At 40.4% G+C, this 20,904-nt stretch overlaps 1 protein-coding gene across 12 annotated transcripts in view; it reads left to right on the forward strand.

The window, feature by feature from the left end:
- The window catches only part of AP2A2 (adaptor related protein complex 2 subunit alpha 2), a 101,730-nt gene that overhangs the window by 15,225 nt on the left and 65,601 nt on the right, over positions 1-20,904 (forward strand). For all 12 annotated transcript variants that reach the window (XM_042862186.2, XM_042862188.2, XM_008164502.4 and 9 more), the window contains exon 2: positions 13,456-13,524. In XM_042862186.2, the coding sequence (XP_042718120.1) occupies positions 13,456-13,524 (69 nt within the window). The remainder of the gene's footprint in view (positions 1-13,455; positions 13,525-20,904) is intronic.

The following is a 20,904-nucleotide window of genomic DNA, read 5'->3' on the forward strand; positions in this document are numbered from 1 at the left end:
AGATTTGAACTTCTTATGGTAAATTGGTTTCTCTGGATGTTGGAAAAGTTGTACATGTAAGTGTTCGGTGTGGGAGCATTACATTCTCACTGGAACTAGGAATTCTGTTACATAGACCAGATTGTGGCATATCTCACTTGTGATGATGCACTAGGTCCCAAAACAGTAGACATTTCAATGATCTCAGGAGTAAAAAACAAACACACTGTTTATAAACTTGCACTGAAATATTATGTGGGTCATAATTTTCATATATGGATAACTTTGTGCCATTTGTGTTTAGTTCAGTTCTTGCTGTCTTTCACTGGCTATCACAAAAGCAGACTAGAGGATATTGGGGTTCTTTCACTGGAAATAATATGGACCAGTGTAAACCTGAGAGCTTTCTATTGATCTGAATAAGCTAGCATGCTAGTCCCCATCTGTTCACTCGAGTGTTTCCCAAAAATGAAGTGGAAGACATTTGGCACCACATTTGAGGAAAACAGGTTAGAAAAAGAGGAAAGGACTCCTCTTACTTTGGACAGAAATTCATGGTTATGTAGTAGCACATATAAAATGCCCATCATCATAGTCTCTATTAGATTAAACACCATCAGCAACTATGACAGGTTTCAGAGTAGCAGCCGTGTTAGTCTGTATCCGCAAAAAGAACAGGAGTACTTGTGGCACCTTAGAGACTAACAAATTTATTAGAGCATAAGCTTTCGTGGACTACAGCCCACTTCTTCGGATGCATACAGAGTGGAATAAATATTGAATATTTATTCCACTCTGTATGCATCCGAAGAAGTGGGCTGTAGTCCACGAAAGCTTATGCTCTAATAAATTTGTTAGTCTCTAAGGTGCCACAAGTACTCCTGTTCTTTCTATCAGCAACTATGTAACTACCCTACCTATGAATGCTACCTGCTCAGGGCAGGATTTTCAAAGGCACCAGGTGCCCAACTACCTATTGTGCCTTTGGAAGATCTGCCCTATAGCTGTTCAGAAAAAGAGGACTTTTTTGGTCAAGCTTACTCCCTGCAAGGGCAGGATGTAGTCTAATGATTCAGGCCCTAAGAGGACATTTCTATAACCTACTACACTTAATATATTAGAAAGAAGTCACTTGCACTGCATAATTTTGTACCTGAACAAAACTTAAGTAGAGTGTTTGTTTTGTTTTTTGCATGGAGGTTTACTACTTTGTGTAGGTGTCCTTGTTCATTTGACTCTGTCTCGAACATGTGATAGACACTAAGAGATCTGGGACCAGTTTGAATTCATCTGAAGGGAACGGTATGTTAGGATGCTTGCCCATGCTGTTACTGACAAAATCAACCATCCCAGATAATCAGTGGGATGTACCCCAAGTTCACACTTATACCACATAAGGGTAAGCGTGCTACAAAGAAGATAAGCACCTTGCAGGCAGCTGCTACAGGGTGCTATAGGTCTGTGTAGTCTGTCTGTCTTTTTTTTTTTTTTTTTTCTTCACCCTGCTGTGCCAGATAACCAGCTGCATGTCGGATTAGGGAGAGGAGGAGGGTGGAATTGACATCATACTTCATGAAGTTAATGACATTCTCTGTAGGGAAGGGCTAATCCTTACTGTAGTTTTGGCATCAGTGTTCTTCCATTGCTGATTAAAAGGAATAGTTTTCAGTGTATTGGTGCCAGAACTATACAGAATAGCAGATCAGCAGAGCATACAATGGGTACTTTAACTACAAATTTACCTGAACCTTTCCATCAAAGTGCAGAGTTGCCATTTAAAGGCAGGTGAAATGAGTAAAAATAATTTTTATTTATTATACTAAAACTTAGTATAATAGCCATGCTGACATCAATGAGTTACTGCAGGGGGAGTTTTTAAAGCCTGTGTCCACTGTCAGTGGGGATCAGGAATTCAGGACTTCCTTGTTTTCAATCCTGTGCTTGGTTCACGAGACCATTCTGCATCATACTTTTGAATGCCTTTCCTTTGGCCCAAAAATCACATTAACTGGTCAGCAGAGTATTTAGCTGAAATGGAACTAGTCTTGGAGTGTAATTCTGTGGGCAAGTTGATTGAAATGACACCCCCCTTACCTTTCTTTCTTAAAAATCTGTGGAATCATAATTTCAGTAGTGTCACTCTGCAGCGTGGTGGGGGAATGGGAACTTACTGCCTTCCTTTCCTCCCGCCCACCCGGCTCCCAGGTCCTCTAGTTGGTGGAAATTTTGATATTTCATTGGAAATGGGCCGAGTTGGGTATTATTCGAAAGTCCTTTCTCCCATGAGTACAAGGGTACCAAACAAGACAGACCTAGACCAATTATGTAGATGTATATTTTAGAAAATATTTAAAAATCAACATCTTTTAATTATACTTTAATACAGGCATGTCAGACATGCAGCCCTCACAAGTTAAATTGTGGTCCTCTGCTGACAGCACTGTTACCAGTTAATGCTCAGAACATGATGCCTGGTGACTTTTTTTTTAATATTCTAGATTACTATAAATGGAATGAGGGCTTCAAGTTGATTTGCCATCTTTGGCAGAAAAGAAGCATATTAGTAGTTTTGATTATCACTTTGTTTATTATGCCAAAAGAGTTGTAATGAGGCACTGGATAAAATGTCAGCACCCAGCCATAAATTAGTGAAATCCATCTGTAAATGGTATGCACGTACATTATATAACATAATTACAATCCCTAAGCAATTCATTATGGAATCCTTGTTTTTACTTGGGCCTTTATCATTTTTAAGGCATCAGTGGGCAGACAGAGTACCAACTAGTAACTAAATCCTTGGAGAGTACTGCTGCAGAGGCCTGGTTAAAAACAGCACTCAATGGCACCTTATGTGCCCCCATAAACTGAATTTGGCAAAATTGGAAAGGCAGTACATTAGGCATTAGGAAAAAGTTGAAGATGCTGGGACAGATGCCAGCTGTGGGCAAGACTCGTCTTATGCTATGTCCCCTGGCAAGCATTTTGAGAGGAACACCAGCTTCTTCTATAGGCTCTGTCATCTACCTATTACAGTTAAGATGGTGATTCAGTAAGATGCAAATCAAAGGAAGGTAAGCAGAAATTCAAAATAATTGTGGTGTTCGGCACTTAGGTCTTAAGTGGTCCAGCTGAATGCCAACCATAAAGATCACAAAGTAAAGAACCAAAACAGTATTCATAATATCAGAGTAAAAGCAAAAATGTCCTACTACAAATATCTTACAGTCCAAACCATAGTCCAGTAATAAAGGTTGTACATAAAACATCCTGGTGTTCAGGGTAGCTGTCTGCATCTGATATTTTCTGGAAGCTGCTGTGATTCTATATTAGTTTGTTTAGGAAATAAGTTGTACAATCTGTGGAGAACTAAATGGCAAAACAGCCCCCAGATAGGCCTTGTGTGTGTGATACAATCATTAATCTTGATTAATGAAGCCTTTACCATATATAGTGTATATTCAAAGCCAAAGCTGCTCCTTGGCACCTCTTTCTTATGAGCAACAATATTAAAGCTAGCAAGTTTGGATTAGAATTTCTACCTGCAGCATGTGGACAGTTTTTTAGATAAAGTACTGACTTCAATTCCAGTGCCTTTAGCCTTCTCTTCAGGAAAGGAAAATGTGCATCTCTTTGAGAACTGTAGGATAATAGCTGTTAGGTTGTGTAAGCTTCCTAAGAACACTCCCTCTTAGCAGAGAATGAGCTGCCAAATTAGGGTTAGTGGGTGCTTAAAGTTGCATCTCCTTGGAGGGTTCCATCTCTGCAGATATCTATGGAGGAAGTTGCCTGGGCACCTAATTAAGGAAAAGGGGTTCCAGTAAAAACCATTGGGTTAGGAAAAAAACTCCCCCTGCCTCCTAGAATAGTACACTGCAGAGAGCAATATCTTGGGTTCCAATCAAGGTCTTCATTCTAATTCTTAAACCCCATAGAACTTTCTTCAGTTAGTTCTTAAACACTCTAAAACTTTCTGTAATTAGCTCTAATTAAGATAATTACTGGTCACTAAACTCTACTTTCCACACTCTGGAGTTAATCTGCATTTTACTTTGTTATATATAATGCATTTAATGCCATATCTAACCAAATTCAGGTGTTGAGACTTGCATTGTTCAGCTTTACAGCCAAGTTTATTAGATTCAGTAGCTGGAGCCATCCCTGCACCAAGATGTACCTCCTTGCAGTTGGTGATTAAAGAAAGCATTGCAAGGAAAAGAGCTGTTCTTAAACATTCTTAAGGCCCTGAAACGCCTTGCAGCCAGATGAGCCAAAGCCAGTTGGAAAAACAAAGGAAAGATCATAAGAATGAATGGCTTTGTGCAGCTGAGAATGATCCATCTGTATTAGAGCCTGCATGTGTGCACCTTGGGCATGAAATGTAGCATGAGCAATTTGCATTTGTCCATGAAATGCATGCATTTGCTTAGTGTGGCAATGGCAACAACTAACCTTACTGGAGCAGCTCACTTATTTAGTAAGTATTAAATAATGAACTAATCAAAATATATTAAAAACTCTGTCTCAGAACCCTGGTTTCTGCCAAGCTGATGTCATAGATCTGAAACGTCCTCTAAACGAATAAACCAAGAAGGATCAATTCATCTCTTGTCTAACTCCTCCCGTCTCATTCATCTCTTGTCTAACTCCTCCCGTCTCTTCTGCTTTACTGATTTCTAGTAAATCTAGCTAGTTCAGATTAGGCTGTTTTAGATAATTATAATATTTATCTGATTGTGGGCTTATTTACTGTAAAAAAAAAATCAGCTATTTACAGTAATTCTCATTCTCAAAAGCATTGTTTTTTGACCGCCTGTGTTCTTCAGTGGTTTTATAATTACCCTCCAGCTTCTGGAAAAGAGGTGGTAATCAAATCTAATAGTACATTGGTGGAGACTGAACACATTGTACGTATTGAAGGAGGGCGGGTGGCAGGCTGTAAACTGTTAAATTCTAAGTCTGGTAAACTGCCAAATCCAGTTAAATAACTGATTTGAAAGTATAAAGGATGCTGTTTGCCACTCTGCTGACTGAGGTGCTTGAGTTGACTAGTGTTAGTTCTCTCAGGTACTGTTCTCAGATGCTTTGAAGACATGCAGCCTCAACAACACTCCCGCAACATCTGGATGTTTGCTTAGGCATTGAAGCAAATGCTGAATCAATGGATACTACAGTAATCAAACAGCAGGCCCACTTATATAAAAACAATTTGATGTATATGGTTAAATCACACAAAGATCACTTCTAACTTCCTGATAGTAATACCTAAATACAAAGGTCTCGAGCTACTCTTGATCTCATTGGTTGGCTTGGACCTGTTTCAGTAGCTTGTCCTCCAGAGACATGGACCTTGGTGAACTTGAGCTCAGAGTCACGTCTAACCACTGGATCACCCCATTTAGCAATTACTTACTGTGATGCTGTATCCATCTTTTGTCCATGACAATTGACTTGCTGGCTTTCCTTTTCAGCTTCAAATCTTGGGGTAAACCTAGAAACTAGAAAGACTGAAGTAACTAAGTGTGAGGGAGAGGATGTACTCTGAATTGAAATGGATACCCTTTACATTCCTGCTTTGGCTGTGCTTGAGTCTATTCTTATTTTCCTGCACAGAAGTATTTCCAAAGCCCATGCAATCATAATTCAGCAGTTCTAACTTGCTTGGCTTTGCAACACTAATATTCTTGTAATATAGTTTTTGTATGCAATTTCTCTCTCAAAAAAGAGAAATTTAATGGCAACTGTATCAACACACTTCCATGTGGCATTGGTAGGGTTTGAACTCTGGGCTTTCAGCGCTGCAGCATAGCTTTCTCTCATGTGAACTCAAAAACAAACATAAGCTGGCATGAGGAGTAGATCCTCCTCCTCTAGACCAACTATAAGCAGAGGTAAAGCGGTGGGTTAAATAAGCATTTTACAGAAAGTATCATTAAATGCACAAATCTGGTAAATTCTGTGAGGCAGCATGGCTAAGTGCAGAGACTTTGATCTGCCACATTTAGAGGTGTGTTTTACTCCCAATCCTATCTAACTTTTGTGAGGCATGAGACCCTGCTCACTAATTAAGAGTTGCGATGGGTACCCATCGCAAATCAAAGCAGTGCAGAGGGTTAAATGCACTGTACTGATGAAATGTTAAAGGATTTCACTTAAATCTTAATTTCTTCACTTTGTCAATTTTAATCTGAACAGTAGCAAGATCTTCTAGTTCTGAGTTGCATGAGCCACTAAAGTGAAAGTTGATTGCAGTAAATTTAGAAAAGTCGCAGAAGGCACAACCTGCTATCTTTAGTTTTGAGTGTAGTAAGCAAAAGCAGCATATTTATGATCTTGTGGCTGTTCTCAACCACAGCTGAAGCTGAAGTAGTGGTACAGCTGTAAAAGGAGAAATGCCAGGCAGACATTTACTGTAAGCAGCAGCAGTGGAGCCACCACTTTTCCCTCGAGCCACAATAATTTACTGTAGTAGTCTGAAAAAAATACATTCAAAAGCAAATCCTGTGCCTTTTTTGATCCCATGAATACAGAGGGTTCCCGGTATACATCTCCCCCTTACCTGTTGTTTTGGATAGCTGTCGCTCATCAATGGGGGGGATCTGTTCGATTTACGTTGGTCTAGATCTGCATATCATTGTTTGCACGGATTGGGACCGACATGAATTGGAACACATTCCCCTATTCTACGGTACTGTATTTGCGTCCTCCGGCCACATTCAAGGCTTATTACCTACAGAGGATGTTCTCCCTGCTGATTAAGGAGATAGCAGGTGAAGGAAAGCCCAGTATAAAGGTGTTTTGGAAGTCCTACAATATCTTGAACGCCATTTATTCATTGACGCGTCATGGGAAGAGGTCACTTCACAATGTATGAACGGCATTTAGCGCTGTGCATGGCCAGATGCTGTCCACCGCTTCATGGGATTTGATGCCGTTCCTGGTCTCAAGCAAGGTATTGTCAAGTTGGCAAAGGATGTCTGCTTCAAGGAGGTGGAGGAGGATGATGTACAGGAGTTGTTGCAGTCTCTTACTGAGCAGCTGACAAACGAGGAACTAATTGAGCTGGACCAACAACAGATATCCAGAGAAAGCAAGGACGATGATGACTTAGAGCAGGAAGCCAGGAGTGTGACGACAAAGAATCTCTCCCATTTCTTTGGATTGCTGGATGAGATGATGGAAATCTTACAGAGCGGTGATCCTTTTCGTGAATGGTCTGCCAAAGTCTCCAGGGCTCTCAATGATGCAGTGGCTTGCTACAGGGAGATCTATCGTTCAGATTCATGCAGGAGAGCAGATGTCGATAAAATCCTTTAAGACTTCTGCAACCAAAAACCCAGCCACAGAAAAGCCAACCCAAGAAAACCCACTCGCCACCCCCTACCTAAATTTCGTGTAATGGACCGTGTTTTATACTATGTTACTGTTATTTACTGTATTAAAATGTTGATGTTTGAACAGTATTAGTAGGGTTCTTCATTATTTTATTCTATGTTTTATGTGTAAAATGTGTACTGTATAACCTGTCAGCGTAAAAGGGTACACTGTTTAGGCGAAAAGAGCATTGTCAAAGGCGAGTGTGGTGAAGTTGTGAATGCATTCCTCCCCCCTCCCCCTTATTCCATTATTTCTTTATGGAGAAAAATTCCCTGGTATACGTCATTTCGGTATCCATCGCCCTTTCCAAAACTGCAACCCCAGTGTTTATAGGGGATTCCCTGTATGATACATTCCAGGGACTTGTTCTTTTGGCTTTGAGCCTTCTCAAGCAAGATGCAATCTGGACACTTCTAGCTGAAGTTAATAAAAGGGAATCCTCCAAAGGCAAAGAAAAACATGCCTCCATGCTAAATTTGACGTCTGTATTTCTCTCAGTTGCCCGGCTAGTATGGATTTAGAAGCCGATGAATTCAAGTGACCTTTTGTGAAGATGGCTTTCTGGACAGTTATTAAATGGTGTGTAGCTGAAAAGCAATTGCCTAGTCCTTCCCTGTAAGAAAAAACAGGGAAGGGACTGCAGTGTTCTACTCTGCAGAGCAGCTCATTCTACAAAAATACTACACTAGTGTCCAACACATTCATGAAGGAATTACTGATTTTATGTCCAAGGCATTAATGTAGCTGAAATCATCAAAATATGTTGACCAAGCAGATGACTTGGGGATTAGTTATGAGTTTGACTGTTGCCGGCCCTCTTACATGTGGAATACAGTAAATACTGAAGCAACTTGTTGGTAGTATAGACAGAGTTGCATCAGCTGCCTTGTTTGTGTTTTATTAATCTCCGTCTGAGAAGACATTTCGTTCATCATACTTTATGGCCTGGAACAATTTATATACTTTGCCTTAGGGCAGGTTTTTGGCTACTGTTGACAGGGTTTTATATAAATTCTGGACTCTGCTATATATTTGTGGGTACATTGACTTTTTAACGGAAACGTTAAGGATTTGGGAGAGTTCTAGCAATGTGTAGACTAGAACACTGTGAAATAGCCATTTTTTTTTCTGCTGAGAATGTAGTCTGGTAGGTTTTCTTTTCTCCCCCCTTCATGCATTTGTGATGCCAGCAACCCTTGAAGTATTTTGGTCCAACTTTCCTTATGCTTAGATACTTTTGTAGTCAACTGCCTCTAGAGAAATAAAAACCATTTCCTAGGCAAGAGTCCCAATAGGTAAAAAGCCTTTTTTGAAGTATTCTTTAGGGGCAGGGAAGGATAGCTTTTTGTGGTTAAAGCATCAAACTTGAAATTAAGATCCTGACTCCATCCAGGCTCTGAGTGAGACCTGGAGCACATAATTAAATCTCTTCTCAATTTCTGTATCTATGTAATGTAAAACCCACACACGCATTTTTTGTATTGTAATGTTGATGTTAAATTCTGTTTAAAGTGGGGTGAGATAGTTTAAAGATGTTATAGAAAGTGTTCAGTTTCTCTAATCTTAATTACACATATTCCTAAATATTCTGCTATCAAGTCTTTATTTTGCACTTCTCTTTTTATAAAAGCGTAGTAGATTTGCCTACACAAGAGCAAGGTATTTATTTTCTTCCTGCTGGCTCTCATAGAAACAATAAATGTAGTGATATCTCAGACTGATGTCGGTGTTCAGTGGTGCCTAGTTATCTAGATGAACTTTCAAAGGAAGTGCAAAATCTCTTGTGACTCAATGATTCAGGTCTTAAAGGTCAGCATTTTACTCTTCCCCTTTGTAAAAAATAAATGGTGCGCCAGCAGCTTTTTGTCAGTAGTCACTGAAATTTACACGAATACTAGCTCTTTGTTTTAACACTTTTTCCACAATTCTGGTTATATGGAAACAAGTTGGATTGCTGAAAACAGGACCACGTAACTAAAGACCAAAAGCCTTCTCTACAGGAGGGTTTCTTACTAGGGAAATTTCAACACAATTCAGACTTCAATACATAAACCCTTAAAATATTCTCATTTGTTAGTTGCCATATTTTAAAATTATTGTAACCCCAGTTCCTTAAATCATTTTCCTCTCACACCATCCTGTCTTTGTTCTTGCACTACAAAAATCCCAAGCCTGTTCTTAAAGGTAGTGATTAGGTAGGGTTGCCAACTTTCTATTCTCTCAAAACTGAATATCCTTGCCCCGCCCCTTTGCAGAGGCCCCACCCCAGTTCCATCCCCCCTCCCTCTGTTACTCACTCTCACCACCCTCATTCGCTCATTTTCACCGGGGTGAGGGCTACAGCTGGGGGTGTGGGGCTGGGAATGAGGGATTTGGGGTCCTCTGGGCTGAGACAGAGTTGTTCAGAGGGCAGTAGGGGGATCAGGGCTGGTGCAGGGGGTTGGGGTGTGGGAGAGGTCAGGGGCTCTGGGTGGTGCTTACCTCAAGCAGCTCCTGGAAGCAGCGGCATGTCCCCCCTCCAGCTCCTATGCGAAGGTGTGGCCAGGCAGCTCTGTGCACCGCCCCGTTCACAGGCGCTGCCCCCGCATCTCCCGTTGGCCGTGGTTCCCCGCCAGTGGGAGCTGCGGATCTGGCGCTTGGGGCAGGGGCAGCGTGCGGAGCCTCCTGGCTGCCCCTTTGCTGGGGAGGGGCGGGGGCATGCCGCTGCTTCTGGGAGCCACACAAAGCCAATGTAGGCAGGAAGCCTGCCTTAGTCCCGCCGCACCACTGACTGGACTTCTAATGGCTCGGTCAGCAGTGCTGACCAGAGCCGCCAAGGTCCCTTTTTGACCGGGTATTTCAGCAACCTGGCAGCTCTATGGTTAGGCCATTATTTTGGCCTACCTAATTGTCCTCCTGCATTGTTGTGCTGTTTAATGGAAGCATTCCCTCCCAATGTTTGCCTGGACTTCACCAGGATTTTGGTGCATAAATGGGGCTAGGTGTAGCTTCTTTGTAAAGCACTCTGTATCTTACAGAATGAAAAGCCACATAATAACTCACAGCTACTACTGTCAAAATGGCAAACAGAACCTTCAATGGGACAAGTAACATTACCTAGTTGTTGCTACACTTTGCTTTATATACTTGTGTTTTGTTTACCCTTTGTTGGTACAGAGTAGGAAAGCACCAGTGCACATACTACTCATTCTGTGCTTTCATTATTCTAATGTAATAGACAAGGCCATCTCTAGACGTTGTGGTGCCCTACGCAGCCCCCCCACGGGTTGGGGGGCTGGCCTCAGGCCTCCGGTGGGGGTGGGGGGGCTGTGCTCAAGGTCTGTGGGGGGCAGGAGCAGGCTTGGCGGGCAGGGGGGAAACACTCCGCCGGCTCGTGCTGGGAGGCGGGACATGTTGGGGCTAGGTCGCCCCACTTCCTGCTGCCCGGTGATTGCAGGGCGGGCCCGACCTCGCACTCATGGGGCGGCGGGAAGTGGGGCGACCTGGCCCCAGCCTGTTCCGCTCTGCTTCCCTGGCTCCCAGCCTTGCCCAAATTGCCCCATATTTCCTGGTGCCCTACGCAGCTGCGTAGTTTGCATATGGGTAAGGACGGCCCTGGTAACAGATGTATTGATGGCAGAACTGAATTTTCCTTTAGTCTTAATCACTTTCAGGTATTTGCAGAACCTGTAGTAAAGCTCCACAACTTTTTCAGTTCCTCTGAACCTTGCATTTAAATAAAAGGTAAAAAGCTAGTTTGAATTGTATTGGCCCTTGGGATTCTACTAACCTCAAAGGCCGGAGTATCATTGGAAACCTCCTCCTGGCCCTAGCTCCCTCACCTGCACAACCAGTTACCCTGGGTATCTCCCGTCTGTCCGTTGTCTGGATACGTTCTTTTGCATTGATGCTCCATGTGGTCAGCATTAAATTTGTGGCACTCTTGAAAACTAGTGAATTGTGCAATAAACTGTGCAGCAATGTGACTACAAAGAAAGCATGGGCCCTGGGTCAGGGCGTTCTAGCTAAATGCACATGAGTGAGGGCAGGAGTAGTGTTGGCTACTGCTGCTACCTGGAAATCTGAAGCCCCAAGCAGCCTTCTAAATGTGAATTTACGATACAAATTGTTGGCCCACGTCTCCAGTGAAAGGAGATTAAATGGTCTTTGTCATTCCTTCCATTTGCTTTCCTTCACATGCAAGCATTACCTCAGTCATGCCTTGGTTAAGTCTCAGCCAGTTGATCGTAGGGAGTAACTAAAGTTGAAGTGAATACAATACTATAACTCCATGTACTTGTTTGATATTGTTGAAAGACCGAACCCAAAAGCTAGTATACTGATTGCTGTGTACAGTTATGTGTTTGTGAAACTTAAATTATTTTGTTTGGGGTAAGCAAATGTATCATCACCTAAATGTCAAAACACAGCCACTTTCTCTGAATGTCTCTGTGTATTTTTTTTCTCCTCTAAGGAGAAAATATTTGACTTATAGCTTGTTTAAAAAAAAAAGTATTACAAAATGAAATCTAAATACTCCTTTGACAGCTGGTAGAGCAGTTTCCTATTGCTAGAGTGTAAATGCAAGTCCTCCCACAGCTATGCCTTGCTGCTTTTGTAGGCAAGTAGTATATTGGCTCATCATCAACATGCTCCTTTTTAAAGTTCTTTATTCCTGTTCTCATTAAGCGAGCAGGCTGCTGCAGAGCAGAAAAATGCTGTGCAAGCTCCAATGATAGTAAAGCAAACTCATGAACTTGTCGTGTCATTAGACTGTAAGGAACTTCAAAGTTTGTTGTTTTTTTTTTTAATTTCTTTATTTATGTTATAAATGTTCAGGGCCGCCCAGAGGGAGGGGGACAAGTGGGGCAATTTGCCCCCGGCCATACGAGAATATAGTATTCTATAGCATGGCAACTTTTTTTTATGGAAGGGGCCCCCGAAATTGCTTTGCCCCAGGCCCCCTGAATCCTCTGGGCGGCCCTGTAAATGTTTGATCAAAAGAACAATGATATGGAAGTATGCAAGTTAAAGCCTACTGATCATTAATGGCCACTTAATAACAAGAATTTAAGTTTAAATGGTTTATTTTTTAAGGACTTCAGGAGTAATGGTAGAAGGTTTTAAGACCACAATTGCTCGGTAACTGAATTGCTCAGGGAGAGTTCAGAGGGTAAAATCAAACTATTGACTAGATTTTAAAAATGAGTTAAAAGTTGTTTGTTACACACACACACACACACACACACACACACACACACACACACACACACACACACACACACACACACACACACACGTTCACGCTCCAATTTGTGTTTTACAGTTTCATTTTTCTATTTCTTATATGTCTGATCTCATTTCTTCCCCCCCCCCACCCCACATTTTGTAAAAGAGCAGCACACATATGAAAACTCTATGCAAATAAATTATAGGTAACCCTTTCGAAAGCACTGACTTCTTATTTTGAAAATGATGCCATGCATGATTTTTCTTTTAATAGGTTAAAAATCAGACTTTTTTTTTTTTTAACTTTTGGCTATTTGTCAAATACTCTGAAGCTTTGTTCTCGGGACACTTTAATGTGGGATTCAGAGTAGCAGCCGTGTTAGTCTGTATCTCCAAAAAGAAGAACAGGAGTACTTGTGGCACCTTAGAGACTAACAAATTTATTAGAGCATAAGCTTTCGTGGACTACAGCCCACTTCTTCGGATGCATATAGAATGGAACATATATTGAGGAGATATATATATACACACATACAGAGAGCATAAACAGGTGGGAGTTGTCTTACCAACTCTGAGAGGCCAATTAATTAAGAGAAAAAAAACTTTTGAAGTGATAATCAAGCTAGCCCAGTACAGACAGTTAATGTGGGAGAGCAGAGTGATAAGCCTTTTTAATTAAAAAAAGGCTTTCCATTTCCCCAGAAGATGTTAATGTACTACACTTGGTGTTCACTTTGTAGTCTATTATTGCTGTGGGGGAAAAAAGATTCTACCAATGTCTCCACTTTTAGTGAATGAATGGTGAGTTGAAAAAGCTGTGCTGAAAGAATTATAGTCAGATTAGGAGCTGTTTGAAATGCTGAACCTTGATGTAAATTGTCTTGATTTCAGGCAAAAGCAAAGAAGCAGAGATAAAGAGGATAAACAAAGAACTGGCAAACATTCGGTCAAAATTTAAAGGTAAGTGTATTTTAAGAACCTTCAAATCTTTACCTTGACTTTTATTCTGTACTTTATTCTCTCATCTCATCATGTGATAATTTTCTTTCTTTATTGTCTTTCATTTTTCTTCTGGTCTCAAGTGAGCAAAATGCTAATGTTATCTATCAAATATAATACTGAGAACTGAGTAGTTGTCCATTCTAAATGATCTGTCAACCTGCGAAAGTCCATGCCAGAGGATGTTATGAAAGCCAAGACTATAACAGGGTTCAAAGAAGAACTAGATAAATTCATGGAGGATAGGCCCATCAATGACTTTTTAATGGGGCTTCTAAAATTAGATTCAACATAAGCAGTTTTAAATTTTAATATAGTAATATAATGTGAGCAATACTAAGTATTCTTATAAAATGAAGACTAGAGAACACTTAGCTTCCATGCTGTGTAGTGTTAAAACTATACCTCAAGTGTATATTTAATACATCATATATACCTATAGTTGTAATCTCATCCAAGATTACTAAACGTTCTGAATTTAAGTGTCTGGTTTGTGCAGTTACTAGTGGCCGCTGCAATTTCCTAATGAAGTGTTTCACCAGCGGTGTCTTCACTCAATAAATGTTTATATTGACTTGTTATACTGAGTGAGGGCTGCATATATTTCAATAGTAATGTGTAGTAGGGTGAAAGCTGTCTGCATCTTCAAATTTACTATATGGTAAACCTGTTAAGATTTTTCTCAAAAGCTCCCCAAAAGTCTTGTATTCTCTGTCACAAATAGTGCTATTTCTAATCAGAGTAATCACTTGTTCACTTAGACTTTGTCTTAAAAACACCACCCCTTGAACGACAAAAGTTTTGCTGACGAAAAGCACCTGCGTGCTCCCAGCATAGCATTTTCATATGCCACAGGCCTAAGTGAATAGCCAGGAGATCCTGGTGTGCACATTTTACTGATCTGCCTGCAGTATATTTCAAACTTAGTAGATACAGCACTTCTGGGCTCTGCTCTCTTGATAACCTTGCAATAGTCCAAAGTTTTGGTGTATTTAAAACTGCAGACACAGCGGACTTAAATTTGTTTAGCTGGGCTGTTTATTTTATCAGGCAAAGTCTCTAGACATGAAGCATCTTGTTAGTAAAATATGTTGGGGAGCAAAGAGACGCTAGTTCACATGCTAATTAACAGACTTCTTTTGCAGAAACAAGTGTCTAGGGAAAGTGATACAGGTGGCTTCTAGAAGAGAAACAAATTAAGATTAACAACTGCAAGTGATAGTAGACACCACACATGTTTTTTCTTCATAAACATTGTACTGATTCAACATGATACTGATTATCAGAGATGTCTTCAAACTGATGAGAATGTTTACTGCTTTTAACTGAAAGTTTTAATAATCAGGCAAAGTTTTCACAGTTAACAGCAGCTGCTGTAATTTAAATATCTTCTGAATTGGGTATTTTGCAGCCTAAGTGCAGTATTTGGTGAAATGGAGCAGAAACGTGCACTGCATTGACAGTACGTCAGTGAAATAATTTTCTTCAATGAGAAGTAATAATCACAAGGTTGCATTATATTAGAGCATCAGACCTTTTTATCTAATACTAATATGTTCTGTACATGCCCAGACCTAGAGGTAAACTATATCGGTATAATAGGATTGCTTCAGTCTCCAAAGTCTTGTCTACAATTATTGATAATGGTGATATTTCTGTAGACTTGGGTAAACAGTCTTATACTTTGTCAAGACCATTTGCTTTGACCATTATCTGCAGTAATACTATCATTGTCAGCTATGGCACTGGTAATGGTGGTGTTGATGCAGGTACAGAATGTGGTGTATAGGCAAAGCTCTGAGTATTTATGATTATATTGCTCCCCCTCATAAAGCCTTGGTATTGTCCTAATAGCCACTTTACAAACTGACTTGCAGCAGGTTCTGTGCAGATAATGGCAGGGGGGATTAGAAGTATGTTCTGAACTTCGTATAATTACTAGGTTATAATGGTCCAGATAGCATGGTTGGATGCTTGGCTTACTCAGTTCATTGACAATCTGTTCAGTGTCGGCATAAATCCTGTTTGATGTGAGGTTTTGCACAGCCCACCATATTGCTGATGTAATCTCATACTGTTCTCTCTATTTGTATATTAATGTGACTTTTCTAAAAATGGCACATCTTCTCAGCTCTTCACTCCAGCTTCTGCAGGGGATCAGACATAACCATGCCGTATGGTGTTGGCTAATGTTTGTGACTAATAAAGAAATATGTAACACAATGCTAATCAACAGTCAAATTTTCCCTAACAAGCTATTTTCAAATATTAAAGTTTGACTCTACTTAATTAAGTTGAGAATACTGTGCCTCTTAAATTGTTAACTATTCTAACATTTTAAAACACCAAACTAGAACTCAAATCATGGTTCTAAAATCCACTCAACACCTCATGTATCCCTACTAACCTTTTACCTATGAGCTAGACATACTTTTACATGCTTACCCTATCTAGATTTCCAGTATGGGCCACAGACTGCCACCATCTCTACTGTCTTCAGTATACTGCCAGCTGAACAGCCCACCTGCTATTTATGGGCTCTAATCTCATGTCAGGCATGATAACCTCTTTCAGATTATCCATCCTTCATTCCAAACACATCTTCCTTTATCCGTCATCCCATGTGGGGCATGGAGTTCAGGAACCTGATATCTCCTTATGTGGCTGGAAAACTAGCTCTAGTCAGTGTGCATGGCCCTTGGTTCTCCATATAGTTCAAAGATCTATTTTAGCATGTTTACAATGGTACTATTCGGATCCTGGAATACCCTGTACATTGAAAGAAGGGAGGCTTGACTTCTGCTTTAGGGACAGAGGCTCACTTAAATATCTCCACTGTCTAAGAAATGTCCTCAGTTTCTTTTAGAGCTAGTCAAGAGTTTTTATTAAAATGTTAGTCAGACTTTCTGGCCACATCTACTTTATTAAATATGTACAAGAAGAATCTTTAACTTTAATGGATTGCACATGTGACTTCAGGTGCAAGTATCTCTAAACTCCCTTGAAATCTATAACTTGATGAATGCCATTCTCTGGATTTTTTTTTTCTTCAGGTGCACAGCACTAGTGCACTATCAAGGAAGCAAACAAAACACAGCTTGTACTGCAGCTCCACTAAAATAACATGAAGGGTGGGGAAATCAGTGTTTTGGGAAGAGGACTAAATCAATAGGTGAAATTTACTAAGACATTACAAATTATCTTAATATTCTTTGTCACAGAGCCACATAAATGTAAGTCTTCAGAAATAAGCCAATTACCCACACAGCTCAAGTTAATTTGACTGATTTTTTTTTTCCCCAAGAGTGGCATTCAAAAGCCTACATTGTTACTCCTGCAAGCTTGTTTTAATCACAAGAATGAGAATTTAAAAGTTGCTGTTTTGATATTTGAAGCTGGGTCCCAACCCACACTTCTCTCTGTAACTGGCTTTTTTTTAACAAATGAAAAACTTAAAGAGCATATGTAGATAGATAGCATATGGGATAACTGTACGCATTGCAGGATACCAGATTACACTTTGTTAGTACGGCTGCTTTCTGCTAGTGGAATTTCACTGAGTCGTTAGCATTGAAGGTCATTACATTAACATTTTGGAATTGTAAGTGTTTATGTGTTGAAGTCCTTATTTTAAAAACTTTCCCTCATAAAGCTGACTGTTCCTCAGTTGAGGATTTTTTGGGACTGAGACTCTCTCCTTTTCCCAATATCAGCTTTTTAAAAATCTGCCATGTTTCTGTGCAGATTGAGAAAATATTAATTACAGTGACTTTCCAGGAAAGCGTGAGCATTGTGGCTTGTGGGTTTTTTTTAAATCTATTTGTAGACCAGTTGTAGTTCTACAGCTGCTTGTATGGAGCCAAATTTAAATTAATGGAGATACCCTATCTTCTAGAACTGGAAGGGACCTTGAAAGGTCATCGAGTCCAGCCCCCTGCCTTCACTATCAGGACCAAGTACTGATTTTGCCCCAGATCCCTAAGTGGCCCCCTCAAGGATTGAACTCACAACCCTGGGTTTAGTAGGCCAATGCTCAAACCACTGTGTGAGTAGCAGCTGTGTTAGTCTGTATCAGCAAAAAGAACAGGAGTACTTGTGGCACCTTAGAGACTAACAAATTTATTTGAGCATAAGCTTTCGTGGGCTACAGCCCACTTCCTCGGATGCATAGAATGGAACATATATTGAGGAGATATATATACACATACACAGAGCATGAAAAGGTGGGAGTTGTCTTACCAACTCTGAAAGGCCAATTAAGTAAGAGAAAAAACTTTTGAAGTGATAATCAAGATAGCCCAGTACAGACAGTTTGATAAGAAGAGTGAGAATACTTACATGGGGAGATAGATTCAATGTTTGTAATGGCTCAGCCATTCCCAGTCTCTATTCAAGCCTAAGTTGATTGTATCTAGTTTGCATATCAATTTGAGTTCATCAGTTTCCCCTTGAAGTCTGTTTTTGAAGCTTTTCTGTTGCAAAATTGCCACCCTCAGGTCTGTTATTGAGTGACTAGACTGGTTAAAGTGTTCTCCCACTGGTTTTTGAATGTTATGATTCCTGATGTCAGATTTGTGTCCATTTATTCTTTTGTGTAGAGACTGTTCGGTTGGGGCATTGCTGGCACATGATGGCATATATCACATTGGTAAATGTGCAGGTGAATGAGCCCCTGATGGCATGGCTGATGTGATTAGGTCCTATGATGATGTCACTTGAATAGATATGTGGAGAGAGTTGGCATCGGGCTTTGTTGCAAGGATAGGTTCCTGGGTCAGTGTTTTTGTTCAGTGGTGTGTGATTGCATTACAAACATTAAAGACTTACAAAGTTAAGTCTTCCTCTTGTTGCTATTATAGAGTTTTCATGTTGGCATTTCCTGAACATTGAACAGAAATGGCTTTCTAAAATTAAGTTGAGTTGTGCAGTCTGCACTGAAATTGCCTTTAGCTAGCCCTGATCCATATTATTTATATGTTGTAATCTCCCCTCCTCAGGGACATTTTCTGCTGGTTAACAAAAGTGTCTTTTATTCTGAAAGCAGAGCTTGTTAATTGATGGAGGGGAACATAGATAAGTGAATGTTGTTGTGGAACAGGGCTTAAAATTCTTAAAATCTTTGTATTGCTGTGGCACTTTTACTTGGCCATTAGATCTGCTTGTACACCCAATATTAAGGAGCAATTTGACTCCGTTCCCATTAGCAGTAACCTGTTGTCTCCCCAAGCCAAGATTGGTGGTACATCTTCCAGTGAAATAAACTTCACAACCCTAAATTGTGTGCTTGCTTTATTTCATTATCTCTTTTTTACTATGTTTTTAGCATCACCTGCTGCCTGTTGTATCCATCTTCTTTACAGCTCTTTATTTCACAGGTCAATAAACTATATTTCCTTTTTGTATATTCTCCTCTCTTGGTTGTGCCTCTGCCCTCCGTTGATAGCTTTCCATATCTGGAGGGGAAAAAAATCCTGTTAACATCTATTTCATCACCTGCCTTAGGTGTGGTTTTTTTTTTTTTTTTAAACTATTGAAATCTGTCCCAACACCCCTATTAAGAATTTTGAACTGCCTGAAAATAGTACATCCAATATTGGGTTCAAAACCTTTATAAACCAACATATTTTAAACACTGGTAGGGTAGTAACTGGAGGCATAGCCATTAAGAACTTGGTGACTTAAGCCTCTGCATGCTTACAGCAGCACAACTGTTCTGATGCAGCTGCGCCACTGTAAGATTGCTTCTGTAGCCGCTTTATACCGATGAGAGCTATCTCGTCAATGTAATGAAACCACCTCCATAAGCGGCAGTAGCTATGTTGGTGGGAGACATAGCGCTGTGCACCCTGCCATTTATGTCGGCGAAACTTATGTTGCTCAGGGGGCTGTTTTTGTGTGGTGGTTTTTTTTTTTTTTTTTCACACCCTGGAGTCACACAAATTTTGCTCCCATAAGTGGTAGTGTAGACATGGCCTTAGAGAATGCATAATGGCTTAATTGTGCACTAGCACAGAAAAGTTGTTTTGCAAATGTATGCAGCACCCTTTTATTATAGTATCGGGGGTAGCCGTGTTAGTCTGTATCTACAAAAACAACAAGGAGTCTGGTGGCACCTTAAAGACTAATAGATTTATTTGGGCATAAGCTTTGGTGGGTAAAAACCTCACTTCTTCGGATGCGCATCCGAAGAAGTGAGGTTTTTACCCACCAAAGCTTATGCCCAAATAAATCTATTAGTCTTTAAGGTGCCACCAGACTCCTTGTTGTTTTTGTAGATACAGACTAACACGGCTACCCCCGATACTATAATAAATGCGCATCCGAAGAAGTGAGGTTTTTACCCACCAAAGCTTATGCCCAAATAAATCTGTTAGTCTTTAAGGTGCCACCAGACTCTTTGTTGTCCTTTTGTTATAGGGATTGTTATTAGCTCCCCCATATTTAAGTTGCCTAATGCTTTCATTATAAAAGGTCCTTGTGACCTTTTCTGAGAAGATCTAGCACTTCCATTGTTTCCAGTGATTCTCTGCCATGTAGCGGTGAGAAAGATGGCCCAAAGCCTTTTCTTTCCAATGAAATTACAGTTTTAGCCAAATCTGAATGCAAACTTCTGAAAACTACAATTGTTTAGCATTCTAACAAAAGCAGAGAAAATGTTGCTGAGAATTACTGAACATACTAATTAGAAGCTGGGCTCATACCACCACCACCACCACCAAAACAGCAATACACACTGGGTACTGTGGTGCAGAGCAAGTGTCTTGCTGGGCTTCTCTGAAAATCCTTCTGGATTTGCACATAGCTCCAGTGACCCATAACCCCTCTGAGAAGTGAACATGGGGAAGGAACTCCTCCACTTTCTGGGCAGAGCTGGGCCGTGCTCCCTCAGGCCTAGTAAGTGGCCCGACAGAGTCCCTTCCCTTCTTTTCTCCTCTCCTGCTCTTCCCCTCCACCCCCCCAAATAATGGCCGCCTTCTCCAGCTGCTGAGAGTTCAGGGTTCAGTCCTTGTTGATGCATAATGAGATTCTTATAGATCATGTAACTTGTTTTTAATCTTCATCTTTTGCTTTAAAAAAAAAAACTACATAAGCTAAAGAACTCTTTTCTGTGTTACAAAGTCAAGCGCTTAAAAATTAAGAAATGCTACAATTTAGGTTGCCCATGATACCTTACTTCTGTTTCCTTGTGTGTAAGCATTATGATGATTTTTAGCTATTTAAGAAGTTTTAAGACTAACAAATTCTAGCCACCAACATGGAAAAATTTCAGCCTGAGTGCTAGGATTTCACTCTGAATTTCAGCCTGAGTAATTTGTCAAAAGTATAATGCATCAAAGCCAA

Source organism: Chrysemys picta, chromosome 4 (genome assembly GCF_011386835.1).
Source record: "Chrysemys picta bellii isolate R12L10 chromosome 4, ASM1138683v2, whole genome shotgun sequence".
NCBI classification, from domain to species: Eukaryota; Metazoa; Chordata; order Testudines; family Emydidae; genus Chrysemys; species Chrysemys picta.